This window comes from Eptatretus burgeri, chromosome 13 (assembly GCF_056783735.1).
Source record: "Eptatretus burgeri isolate ZD-2024b chromosome 13, Ebu_testis_v1, whole genome shotgun sequence".
In the NCBI taxonomy this organism is placed as follows: Eukaryota; Metazoa; Chordata; class Myxini; order Myxiniformes; family Myxinidae; genus Eptatretus; species Eptatretus burgeri.
Window position 1 is genome coordinate 46,990,512 of NC_140973.1, and position 13,762 is coordinate 47,004,273.

General features: G+C 44.2%; 1 protein-coding gene across 12 annotated transcripts in view; it reads left to right on the top strand.

Annotated features, from left to right (window-relative positions):
• Positions 1 to 13,762, top strand: part of LOC147014407 (E3 ubiquitin-protein ligase pellino homolog 1-like) — a 96,271-nt gene that overhangs the window by 10,279 nt on the left and 72,230 nt on the right. For 3 of the 12 annotated variants that reach the window (XR_015050756.1, XM_085852332.1, XM_085852333.1), the window contains exon 1: positions 8,239 to 8,309. The exons of 6 other annotated variants lie outside the window; for them this stretch is intronic. Coding sequence is in view for 2 of the 6 variants with exons in the window: in XM_085852332.1 (XP_085708458.1) it covers positions 8,254 to 8,309 (56 nt within the window). In the remaining 4 variants the exon portion in view is untranslated. Of the gene's footprint in view, positions 1 to 8,238; positions 8,310 to 13,237; positions 13,408 to 13,545; positions 13,659 to 13,762 lie in introns of those variants that run through there. 3 more of the 12 variants (XM_085852336.1, XM_085852340.1, XM_085852339.1) reach the window with 2 other exon arrangements.

Consider the following 13,762-nt stretch of genomic DNA (forward strand, 5'->3'; position numbering starts at 1 on the left):
TGATCTCACCGTGAAGGATGCATTCTACGCCACGCTCGAGTCTGTGGTTGATCAGTGCCCCAGACGAGATACACTTCTAGTCTTGGGGGATTTCAATGCATCGACTGGAACTGATAGGGATGGTTATGAAATGTGTGTTGGTCCCCATGGGTCAGGAACTATGAACCAGAATAGCACGAAGTACCTTGACTTTGCAAGAAGTCATGGACTTAGGGTGGCTGGTTCATGGTTTCAGCGCCCACAAGCTCATCGCTGGACTTGGTATTTCAATGCTGGCGGTGTGGCAAAGGAGATTGACCATGTCCTCATTGACGGTCGCTGGAGGATGATCCAGAACTGCATGGTCTACCGGAGTGCTCAGTTCCTCAATACTCACCACAGGCTTGTTGTAGGAACTCTAAAGCTACACCTTAAATCCTGGAGAATGGTACCATCCCAGCCTCGGCTGGATGTTTGCAAGCTCAGGGATGAGAGAGTAGCTGAGGAGCTTGCGAACAGGCTGAGTGGACACTTGGAGGGGTCTGGGTGCTTTGGGGGCTCTTGAAGAGTTGTGGAGCGCCTTCAAGACCACCGTCCTTGATGTTGCTGGTGGATGTCTTGGAACTCACCGCAGGGCAAAGAAGAATTTTGTCTCAAGGGACACTGGATACCATTGACCAGAGTCTCAGAGCTGAGCTTTTCAGGGAGCTGAGGCATCAAACTGTACGTGCACTGAGGGTGGACAAGGAGGCCTATGTGCGAGGAATCTGTGAGGGGGTAGAGCATCACCTGTGGACAGGGATTCTCGTCCCGCTTACAGGGGAATTCGCGCATTGCGTTCATCCAAGCCCATCCCTCGGAGCACTGCAGTTAGAGCAGAGAGAGGTAGGCTCTTGACAGAGGAGTCTGAAGTGAAGGCCCGCTGGGCCGGTTACTTTGAGCGGTTGTACCGGGCTGATCCCCCAGCTGTCGAGTTGGACGTCAAGGGTGTTACAATCCCTGTTGCTGACCCTCGAATCACCTGTGGTCCACCTTCGCTTGTGGAAATATGGGCTGCGGTGAACCGGTTGAAACGGGGCAAAGTTCCTGGGATCTGTGGCATCCATGCTGAACTTCTCAAGGCTGGTGGAAATGCTGCACTCGTGTCATTGTATGCAGTTTTGTGCTCTGCCTGGAACACAGGCATCATCCCAACTGACTGGAAGAGGGGCCTTGTTGTTCCTCTCTGGAAAGGGAAGGGTGATTGCCAAGACTGCAACAACTACCGAGGGGTGACGCTCCTCTCAGTGCCGGGCAAGGTCTTTGCTCGGATAATTCTTGATAGGGTTCGCCACCATCTGCTTGAGCACCAGCGTCCAGAGCAGTCAGGCTTTACACCAAAGAGGTCAACGATTGACCGTATCCTTGCTCTTCGGGTCCTCACCGAATGCAGACGAGAGTTTCGGCAGGGGCTGCTTGCAGCCTATGTTGATCTCTGTAAAGCGTTCGATTCAGTGAATCGGGATGTCCTCTGGAGGATTCTTGGTCTTCGTGGGGTGCCACCAAAACTGATCGATCTGATGTCTGAACTCTACTCTGGTACTGAGAGTGCTGTGAAGTGTGGTGGTACCATCTCTGACTTATTTCCATTTGTTACTGGAGTTAGTCAGGGGTGTGTACTCGCCCCCACACTTTTCAGCACTTGTATGGACTGGATTTTCGGGAGGATGTCAGAGAGATCAAGCTGCGGTGCATCGTTTGGGAATGTCAAGATCTCGGACCTTGATTTTTCAGATGATGCAGTCATCTTTGCGGACACTTTATATATCCTTTTGGGGGCCCTCAAGGTGCTGAATGAAGAGTCGGAGCCGCTGGGATTACGGGTTTCTTGGGTCAGAACTAAGATCCAGGCTTTCGGTGACATCTTGGATGCTGCTGTCCTGTCTGTGCCTGTGATTGTGGTGAGGATGTTGAGGTCGTGGAGAGATTCACTTACCTTGGCAGTGATATTCATGTCTCTGCTGGCTGTGAGTCAGAGGTCAATAGACATCTGGGTCGGGCCTGGGGAGTCATGGATTCACTGGATCATGGGGTGTGGCGCTGCCGGTACCTGTGCGGGAGGACGAAAGTCCAAGTCTTCAGGTTCTTGGTACTTCCATTCTTGCTCTATGGATGCGAGACTTGGACTCTGACCAAGGATCTGAGACGGAGACTTAATTCCTTTGGTACCAGGTCTCTTCGGAGAATCCTTGGCTATCGCTGGTCGGATTTTGTGTCCAACGAGCGGTTGCTGAGAGAGACTCGGATGAGATTTGTTACCTGCATAATCAGCGAGCGTCAGTTGCGGCTGCATGGACATGTGGCTCGTTTTCCTGACGCTGATCCTGCTCACCAGATTCTCTCAGCGGGGGAGTCTTATGAGTGGAGGAGGCCAGTGGGCCGACCACGTTCCTCGTGGTTGCAGCAGGTTGACCATCATCTCAAGGAGATGGGGATGGGCCTGACATCTGCCTGGGGGATGGCCAGACTGAGGCCCCTGGAGTACCGGCGGAAAGTGGACGCAGCGACGCGCTGTTCTGGCACATGCTCCCATACCTGACCTGACCTGGAGAGGGTTTTGGGAATTGTTGAGCTGGTGGTGATGATGATGTGCATTGCAGGGATTTAAAGTTTTTGAAATACCATACGAAACAGTATATTGTTTTTGGTCCCATCTCTCAATGGCGAAGAATCACTTTTAAAAGTTCTAGTGTCTGGATCTGGAATCTTCACCAAAATCTAATTAATTCGACCTTGACACACACCTGTCCATAAAGCTTCATCCAAATCCGTCCATACTTTTTTGAGAGATCCTGCTCACAGACTGACAAACACAGGGGTGAAAATGATAACATCCGTCCACTTTCGGTAGTGGGCATCATGAAGCGTTAGACATACAGATGGATGCTTCTCCTTTTAGTAAGAGACGACTCGATGTTTGTCCCCATCGATTTGCTGATGGGTTTAATCAAAGGACGGCATGTTGTACGTCACAAACGCATTGCATATCTATCTATGAGTGTAAATGAGGATGTAAAATGTATGAAAAAGGATCTTTTATAAACATGTAATTGCTGTGGAGTAGCTCCAACAAGTTTTGCTCAAATAGGCATGTGGCATGGAGATAGCCACCCGATCTCCCGGGAGTGACCCAGACATCCCTCACATCTAAGATGGTGTGCTCTTGCCTTTGTGGAGCCAGGGTCGTGCAGTCTTCCATAATGTGTTTTATTGTGCGTGGGGTGGCCTGGCAGAGGTTGCAGGTGTCGTCGGTGATGCCGTTGAGTGTATGTTGGTACTGTTAAAGCTGTGGGTGGTGTCCACAGTTTTGGTGTGAATTGCAAAAGGTGAACACTATCAGACCTGGGGATTAATTTCTGTGTCAATGGACGGGTGCTTAGTGCCCAATATTCTGTTTGGGCCCAGGTTGTTGATTGCTTTAATGGTGATGTGTGTTGGATGTGTTTTTTGGAGTTGTCATTGATCGGTGGAGAATTGTTTTGAAGGATGTCATTGTAGTGTCTTTGTCGTGTAGTCTTAATGTGTCTAGGGGTCTGTGGGTGGTTGGACATGTGACAAGGGTAATTATGGTTGGCTCTTGCAACTCCACGGAACTGCACACCTCGTGTCCAAGTGGTCTTTCATTTTTAACATTGTTATCTCTGTTTGTTGGTGCTCGATGGGTGTTGTTGATGCGCATCCTGTGATGATGCAAAGGGCTTTGTTTTGTATGGTCTGTATGGTGTTGAGATGCATGTTTGATAGGTTGGAGGCCCAAGATGAGCTGGTGTTGTCGATTACTGATCGAATGTACTGTTTGTATATTAATGTTTCTTTGTGGTGTCCAGTCAGTGACTGTGAGTGCCTGGGTGTGCATGTTTATAATGTTTGTGATGTGATCCGAGAATGACATGGATATGTTAAAAGTGATGCCGAGTAGTTTTGTGTGTGGTGTGGTGTGGTGAAGCACTATGTTCCTTGGTATAATTTGTTAAAAGAGTGAGTGTTGGTTTTGAGGGGGGTGACTTTCAGTCTGTTGATGGTGAGCCAGGTTTGTAGGGTGCTGAGCAAGGGTTGAAGTTGTGCTCTGGCAGTGTTGATGTTGCATTGAGTCGAGGTAATGGTTATATCGTCTGCATATGAGACCATTTGTCTGTTCTCGGGTGGTTGTGCAATGTTTTGTATGAACAGATTAAAGAGTGTGAGGGACTCAGTTTGGAAACCATCATGGCGTATGATGACTTTCCGTTAAAAATTACGTATGACTATCTGCATGATAGGTAGTTGGCCAGCCAGCGTTTGGTGTTCTTCACGTTTGCATTGAGTATGTTATTTGTGAGAAAGAGTTTTATCAGTACATCAAATGTCTATTGTAGTGAAAATAGTGCGTCTTGGTGGATTCTTACTGTTTATGCCATCAGGGGTGTTTTGTGAGGAGATTGGTCATGCAGTGGCTTGGTTTGAATCCATGTTGGGGATGTGAGTGGGCCGTTAGGGTTTGAGAGTAAGTATTCGGTGTTTTGTAACTTTGGAGGGTCTGCAAAGTAATGTGATCGGTCTGTCGGAGGCTGCTTTGGTGGGTTCTTTGCTTGGTTATGGAGGGTAATGATTGCCGAGTTTCCAAATTTGGGAAGTTCTCGAGTGTTGGAAGTAGAAGTTGCTTGCGGTATATTTTTAAAGGCTGATGTATGCAGTGTGGTCCCCAAGGTGTTTTAAATGTAAACTGGAGATGTTGTGAGGGCCGCGAGCCTGTGAAGTTTTGATGGTTTTTTTTGTTGTTGTTTGAAAGGTTGTGAATGATTGATTGTGTTGTAAAGTTAGCCGAGTTTGGGTTTTGTAGTACTTTCCTCTTTGTGTGTTCTCTGTGATTTGTGCTTGGGTATTGATCTATGATGATCTATGACAGGGGTTCCCAACCTTTTTTTTTTTTTACTGGGGTACCATTTCACATGTTCGTGGTCCCACCAAGTACCACTGTTCCAAAATTCACCTAAAATAGTGTTTATTTGCGATACAGATACGACAATGGGGAGTTAAACAATACTAACAATTCACAACTATGACATTGAGCAATCTGATCTGAACAAAACAATGATACAGTAAGTACCTTTTTGATTGTGTAAAATGTCCAGTCAATGGGATGGTTGAGCCTACTTGCTCACAAGCAGGTCGATGTCAGGCTTTGTTTTGGATAAAGCGCACCGACCATCATGTTCACCATCCAGTAGGGATCTTTGTTTTGTTTTTAGAATAACGACTGACGAGAACCCAGCTTCACACAGCCATGTAGATGGGAATACTATGAGCGAATGAACATCCAGGGCAACTAGCTTAGGGTAAGACCCCAACATTCCACACCAGAAGTCCACAAGATTCATATCGTCAAACTGATCTCGGGCTGTGGAGTCGTTCTGGAGATCAATCAAGCTTTCCTGCAGTCCTGTTCTAGGTGGCAAATCCAATGCATTCATGCGAAATGGGTTGCGAATCATTTTCAGATCCAGTTCCTTGAGATCCCGAAAATAGGAATTTAATTCCTCATCCAATTTACCAGTTGTGTGAACTCCCTTGGGGGATTCTTTTCACGCTTCTGAAGAATATTGGCCGTGCAAGAAAACATGACCACCACTCCCGCTTCGACATTCGTCTTCCACAGACGGAGTTTTTCCTGAAATCCCTTGACCTTGTCTATGAAGTCAATGATAGTCGTGCCAGTCCCCTGAAGAGACTTGTTCTTGTACTGCAGCATAGCAAACTAATTGTTCAAATTTGCATAAAAGCACCAAAATTGGTACACATGTAGAATAATGTATTCCAAACAATTCTAGATATGGAGCCACCTGAGATTTTGCCTTGGAGAGCTTTGGCCATACAGACTTTGGCTGACCAAGGCACAATCTCGGGTGGCTCCATATCTAGAATTGTTCGGAATACATTATTCTATATGTGTACCAATTTTGGTGCTTTTATGCAAATTTGAACAATTGATCTGAAATATCAGACTATGCTGCTGGACTATTCAGGGTATTTAACTGAGAGAAAATGTCGACCAAATAAGCCAGGTGCAATGCCCAGTCGAGGTCGTTCAAAGCAGCGACGAAATCGACAGTCTTTGGTTTTCCATCATTTTCGAAGAATTCACGAAGCTCAGCTCGCAGTTCAAACACGCGCTCCGCCATATTTCCATGGGATAACCATCTCACCTCAGTGTGGAATAAGAGAACTTTATGGTCGGAGTCGAAATCCTCGCGAAGTTTCTTGAAAAGTCGCGAATTGAGAGCCTGGGATTTCACATGGTTCACAATTTTGATCATGGTTGAGAGAACGTCAGCAAATGGCTTGGGGAGCGCCTTGGCTGCGAGTGCGTGACGGTGGAGCGTACAGTGTAGGCCGCACACTTCAGGAGAAACTGCCTTCACAAGCGTTTGGAAACCTGATCTGCACCCCAACATAGCTGGAGCATCATCTGTAGTACATCCTTTCAGATCAACCCATGACAGCCCAACTTGATCAAAGACGGAAGACACCTCTTCGAAAATGTCCTTTGCTTTCGTTGTGGTTTTAAGCGGGCGGAAAAATAGTATTTCATCCTTGAACTTGGCTTTATGCACGTACCGAACGAACGCTAACAGTTGGGCACAATTTGCCATGTCAGTTGACTCATCCAATTGCATAGAAAATCCGCATGGAGATGCCTTGATGTCTGCCACCACCTGGTCACGAATATTGGCTGACATTTCTTCAATGCGCCTCTGAACTGTGTTGTTTGACAACGAAAGAGAATTGAGCTTCTTGGCGCTTTGTTCTCTCAGCATGAGACGTACGATATCCTTTGTGGTGGGAAGGATGAGGCTTTCACAGATAGTGTGATGTTTTTTCTGTTCTGCAATTCGCAGTGCAACTAAGTAGGATGCCTTTACGGCTGCCATGGACTGCTGTTGAAAACTGCCGCTGCCATCGAAGCATGCTCTTTTCATGGCATTTTCCTTCCGACGAAAAAAAATCATGGTCCTTGTCGCTGTGTTCAGGATGAACAGAATCAAAATGGCGCTTCAATAGACTTGGCTTCATAGATTGATTGTCGAGAACTTTTCCACAAATCGCACATTGTAGAGCTTCTAATTCACCTTTTTGGATGGAAGTGAAGCCTAACTTGAGATAACTCTCCGAATATTTTCGCATTGACATGATGCTGATGAACGATAATGGTAACAATAAGCCAGGCAATAAGCAATGATGACAGTGTGGCGTGTAGAGACAAAACAAATAATAAGACTTGTGCACAATGGCCGACAACAAACAGCTGTCGGTGTACAGCCGCTTTCGATATAAATTTAATTATTGTGCACGAGCTGCATGAGAGAAGTTAAAAAAAAAAAAAGCACGCTGCCGCGTACCACCGAGAAAGTCCAAATGTACCACCTGTGGTACGCGTACCACAGGTTGGGAACCCCTGATATGATGACGTGAGCTCTGTTGTTTCTCTGATGGCATGTTGTCTGTGGGAGTTATGGCTGCATGTGAGGGTGTTATGCCGCTGTCGGAGTTGGTGATGCTGTTTATGATTTTGTACAAGTGCTTGATATTGGTTGAGTGGTCTCATGTGTAGAAAGGAGTGCCTTCCACAAAAAACAATTTCTTTTATTAATATTTTGTTTTTTGTTTGGTGTTTGAATCTTTTCTGCTATGTCCGGTGCTTTCGGTGTTGGTGTGTTGCATTTTAGGTTGTCTCGTTTTCTAATGAGTTGTGTGATTTCTGCTGTGTAATTGGGACTGTATTTTTATCCACATGCTTAAAAGATAAAAGTTGGGGGGAGGGGGGATATTAATTGGCATCTGTCTGTCTGTCCTTCACACTATCTCCTCCTAAACGGTTATGTAGAAATTCACCAAACTTGGTAGTTATGATCACATGGCCAGAAGGTGTGAGAGCAATGTCATTTTTGGGGCCCTGGGGTTGGGTCAAAAGGTCAAATACCAAGAAATGCAATTGTGGACACATTTGTAAACATTTTGAAATGAAACTGTATATATGTAATCAACATTGGGAGACTCATGAAATGTGTAACAATTTCTCTACTGATTTGACCACCCCTCCCAGACCGTTCATGCCTCCAGGGGGTGGGGACTTGGAGTCACAGGGATCAAAAGAGAGAGAAAATAAATAAAACTCAAAATTTGATATTTCATCATTCGTGATGGAACTTTTTTTCCATCTTTCAACTTTACCTTTTGTGGCAAGCGCAGGCATTTGCGATGACACGTTATCGACTTCGCTCTCGTTTGATATTGCCCTTCATGGAATGTATTTGGTAGGTGCGGTTGTGATGATCATATTGAACTATTTGATGTTGGTGTCAATATTGGTGGTGATGTTGTTCGTGTTGAGTTGTTTGAATGCTTCAGTGTCGTGCTGAAAATTGTCCCATATTGTGTTATTTATTTTTATAATTGGTGAATATTTTGTTTGTTTGTGTTAAGGTCTTTACAGTAGCTGTGTTTATGGTCAGGTGAACTTAATGGAGTTGTCGTGCGCGTGCGCAGCTGCTGTTGCGAGTTGCGAATCTTTTCAACCCGAAGAATTAACCATGGACATGTCGTCGTGACCCCATTGCAGGAAAGGAATTTGGAATTTATCCGGGTACTGGCACAATGCCATACTATTTGTAATGTACCATGGGACGTTTAACCTTCACAATGTGAATGCTTGATGGAGCAGCTAGTTTTATGCCCCTCCGAAGGACAACACATTTGTTGATGTAACACCCTGCCCACGAAGCACCAGGGTTACTGTTTATAGTTAGGCCAGGAGTAAAACCCAGATTATGATGGCTCAAAGGCGAGTACTCCTCTTCTGAGCTATCCTTCTAACCCACCTATGGCAGTTTCGAGAGAGGTATGAATCGGGACTATGTTCAGGGTACCAATGCAGTACCAAGCCAGATTTACATCGTATTGTGCAGAAGCCCTTCCTTCAGTGAAGTGCTCAATATGACTAAGGCTCTCAATTCTGAGGTCCGTATATTTACAAATGTGGCAACAATAACATTTTAAGATGTCGAAGAAAGGTTCACAGTTATAACTAAATGAGAAATGTGGATGTGAAATAATGAGTATCATGTCATGAAGGCCAGCAGGTTGTTGAATCGGAGTGCAATAACCTCTTGTGAGGTTCGATACTTGCAAATAAAAACAGTTATAATTCCAGCAATAAGTTAGCGGTCTGCATTAAAAACACGAGAATAAAATGGTTAAAGTTATCCACCGTAAAAGAGCACAGAGCACTCTGACCTTTCCGGCCTTGTCCTTTCTCGGAGGAAAAAAAATAAGGCTGAGGCCCTTTTGCTCCAATGAAGGGTAAGGCCCGCAACGGCGGCACTTTGTGATATTTTCCGTCAAATAACTTTAACCATGTTGTTTTTGTGTAGACAGGTTGAAATCCTGCCCCCACGTGTATGTAGGCGACTCGAGGAATCTCCGACTCTTTAAGCATGCTTCTCGCCTCTCTTACCGGATAAGGTGGTACATTGACTATTTGGATATTTCTTAAGTCTGTGAATGGACTGTACAATTTCAGTTGAAGATGGAAGTCATGATGCTTGAAGAGCTGCCGGGTATTGTTGAAAGTGATGAATTGAGAGTGATACGCTGGATGGATAATGTCATTTCTCTGAGCAATTCCAACCAAATGGGACCCATGTAATGCAGGTTGCCAACTTGGCTTTGGCTTGCTTATCACATGGTCAAACCACCTAAAGTGTATCATATAAATTACTGTTTTGTAATAACTGTGGTCACCGTCCTCTCGGCATTGTCAAACACTGTAATATACGTATATATAATATTGTGGTAGCTTGAGCATAATGAACGTAAGATCAAAATGGTTTTCACTCAGGGGGTTTTATCTGTACATATTTGGATAATGAATGTAATGGACATAATATTATCTTCAAAATAACAGTTCATGTGCTTTTAGAGTGTCAATGATTCTTTGCTGTAATTTTATGGCAATTACTTTGGGAGACATTTTTCAAAATGACAGCTTGTTGGCTCGCTTCAGGATGTGACTACTGCTGCCTTCTTTTGGGGTTGCTTTTTGGCACTCTTTCACGAACTAGATAGCCATCCCTGACATTCGAATGAAGGTTGTTTCGGCAGGAATTTGTAATTTATTCATGGTGCCAACAGCAACTCACCTACTCTTTGTGAAGGACACCATGGGATCTTTAACGTCGACCAACTAATGTTGGCAGATGGGACACCAGGCATTAGGCTTGGGAGATTCTTAAAATTTGAGAATCGATTCCAATTCTAAACTGCTGTCTCGATTCCGATTTTTCACCACAATCTAATCTATGTGATCCTTTTTCACCACGCACACCTAACCTACTCAACTCGTTTTGTCCGAATCCATCAATAACATTTTGAGATATCCTGCACACAGCCAAATGGGTGAAAACATAACCTCCATCCATATTCGGTGGCGAAAGGAATAAAGAAAAAATAACTTGATAAACTACAATATACTCGCTGAAGTACCTGGCATTGCCCTGGAAAATTCAATGTAATATGTATTGAAATATTTCCTGGATGACAAATTGGGGAATGTTTGCCTTGTGGTTTTGTTTGACTTAGCAATCTTAGGTATTGCAAAACACATTTGGACTTTTATCAAAATGCTTCACCTTCTAAGGATACCCAACTTGCTGCCCTGGAGGCCACTTGTCTGGCACGTTGATCCTCAACCCGAGCCTGTGTCTGCTCTGTCGTCTCAGTTGGCCTGGAGGCTGCTTGTGTTGCACGTTGATCCTCAAGCCAAGCCTCAACCTGAAGAATAGGAATTGCTCTCGAGTCTCAAGTGACTTGAAGGCTGCTATTCTCTTTGCATCTGATTTGTTTCTGCCCATCATGGGTCTTTTTTGGTGCCATGTGGCAGTATTTATCATGCAAGTAAGGTGGATTAAGATATTTCTTCACAGAAGTGTTCCCTTGGGAGTTACAGATGTGCTCTAGCGGGCATCTGACTGTGCTGATCTTCGTGACGAGGTGGATTAAAGTTAAAAAGCAAGATGGATCATACAGAGATGGGGAGGATTAGAGGTAGGGGAGCAATGTACCAAGGGAATACACAGGTTTTATTATTGGCTTGCATACATAATATGGCCTCAACATACGATTTTTTTTCACAATTTTGTAAATATTACGTGATTGCTTCTGGGGAGGGGGAGGGGGACTCAGGCAGTGTATTAGCACAATATCTGATTGTTTCTTCACAGACGAAGACCAATTGTCTGGTTTAAATATATATATTTTTTTCAACCATAGCCCTTGACCTTCCTCTGGATGACAGAAGAGGCCATGCAAAGCTTGGTTGCACTGGTTTCTGTAGGGTCCGAATGCATAACGAATGAACGCACAAACTTTCTTCGTTATATATTTGATAAGAAATAACTTGTAAAGATAAAAAGAACGAGTGGATGTTTCTGATTTGCCGATGATGACGACTGATCTTGGTTACATTAAGCATGACTTTCCATTCCACGACCACGAGCTTGCTTCCCTCGGATGGAATGACCAGGTCTTCAGATGCTTATACATCACTGAGGTAGCCTACTCGACATGCAAGACAACTTCTTGCTGCAGAGCACACATCAAACTTGCTTCAGATTGAAAACTCTCGCTCGGTTTTGCCGGATTCTTTTTCAAATCCAAAGAAGCTCCAGGTCATGTTTGTTGATGTACTGGCAGCTTTCCGAGAAGGCTCTGCATGTCCATTCCTAGTTCTGTGGCCTGTCTCTGTCTCACCCTGAAACATGGAAATGTTCCTGGGAGAGAAGAAAAAGAAAAAAAAAAGAAGGAAAAGTTGATTCAAATTAATGCAAACCTGGAAAAATTGTAATTTAAATTTGTTTTTTTTTAATTTGATTAAAAATTTTGAACCCAGTTTACCCGGGCGGTGTGGTGTTCAAGGTAATCGACCGCTCCTCGATCACTGCCAACATGTTTTTTATTTTATTATTTGCTCTTAATAAATATGCCATGGTACCTTTGTTGGAATTAAATATGATGCTTTTGGAATTTCGCAAAACTCGATACACACTTCGGCTAATGCTGTCTGTCAGATCCCAGAAGGAGAAGTTTGTGAGTACATCCGATGCACATGCACACACTTTGTGAGTACATATCTGCTCATTTTCTTCACAACTGAAACTACACACATAAAAACGGACTTGTCTTTGTCTGTTTTGTAAAGAATGACAGGAGAAGCTTTTGATATAATTTGCTGAGCCAACGAACGTATTCTCAATCGACGAAGTGAGATAAGGCATAGTAGGGATCGACTCCGGAAACTTGGAACCGTTACAGGCAGGTATTTAGAACTTAGGGTTCGATTCCCATTTCCAATGGAGGGAATGTATTCTTTCACCCAAGCCTCACTGGCATTGAATGTTGCATCTGAGGGGTGGTGTACTTTGTTATGAAACTTCCTGTCTGCTAAGCACCAGTCAGACAGTTTATAGTCTGGTCTGCAAATCGGCACCCAGATATGACTGCTCAAAGATAAGAACACAACCTCTGCCCCCTCCTCACAGACTTGCTGCAAGATGTGGACAAATATAACTTGTTGTCAGAAGTCAGATTGACAGATTTTTTTAAAAACATGGTTGTACTGCACAATATTTCAATCAATCGATCAATTGTATGCACATTATCTGCAGACGCATCGCCATTATGAGGGCACTGGACCGTGGCACTGGACCCAGTGGTTGTGTTGCCATCGCTCACATGGTGGGGTTGGGATTTGAACCTCCATTGACCAGATTGCAATACAGAAGCTCAGCCAGTTAGGCCAACGAACTGTTATATATGCTGATTGAGATGCAGTGGATTTTGAAACTGCTGGTGGCAATGAGGGAAGACATTTTTTAACATTAATGTTAGCAATATATCATGATAAGAAATGTATGAAATCTTGACCACATACCCATAAAATATATTTACTTTGCTGTTAAGTGTCAACAAATCTTTTGGCCTTATGTAGGTTGATAAGTCCATCTTGAACCCTCCTAGATTCCTCAGTGAAGGCTATTTACACAATTATCAGCTGTGATTGACTAACTAATTAGATGAGAGAAGATGCGTCGATTAATCTGTCCAGAGAGGCATTGCGAATTCAGGAGTCGTCGTCGTCTCTCTCTTCTTTTATTGTTTTTTTTTTTTTTTTTCCTTTTGCTCCTAGCTTCATCGTCTGGCCGCGCCCACATTGTCTGGCCCTTCCCAAACGGGCACGTCTTTTCTGATTTGGACCAACCCACACAAAGACAACGTGTTGGGCATTTAAACGGTGGATCAGGCTGGACGGGGCCTATATATCGTTGATTCGCTTCGCACCTCCATGTAACTGTTTACGTACGTATGGGGCTTTCTTCCTTTGTCATGCATTATGATTACTTATCAGTAGTGTGCATTGTTTTTGTATCTTCGTTTTGGCACATTGGTATGCCCATCTCATGAGGATGTCATCTGTTGTCTGGATGAAGCCAGACTGCAGGCTTGGACCTAAGTGGGTGGCCGTTTTGTGCTGTCAGTTAGAATTTTGCCGTCGCTTCTGCTCCACCTCTGTCGTTCTGGATGGGGTGAAAAGTTGTCGTGGTTGAAAGGTACTGTAAATGTTGTTGCCCTTATATTATGGGCAGCTGAAATCACTTTAATAATGGTCTCAAAAATAGTTGAATATTAATTTGAATCGGTTGGTTAATAGTTA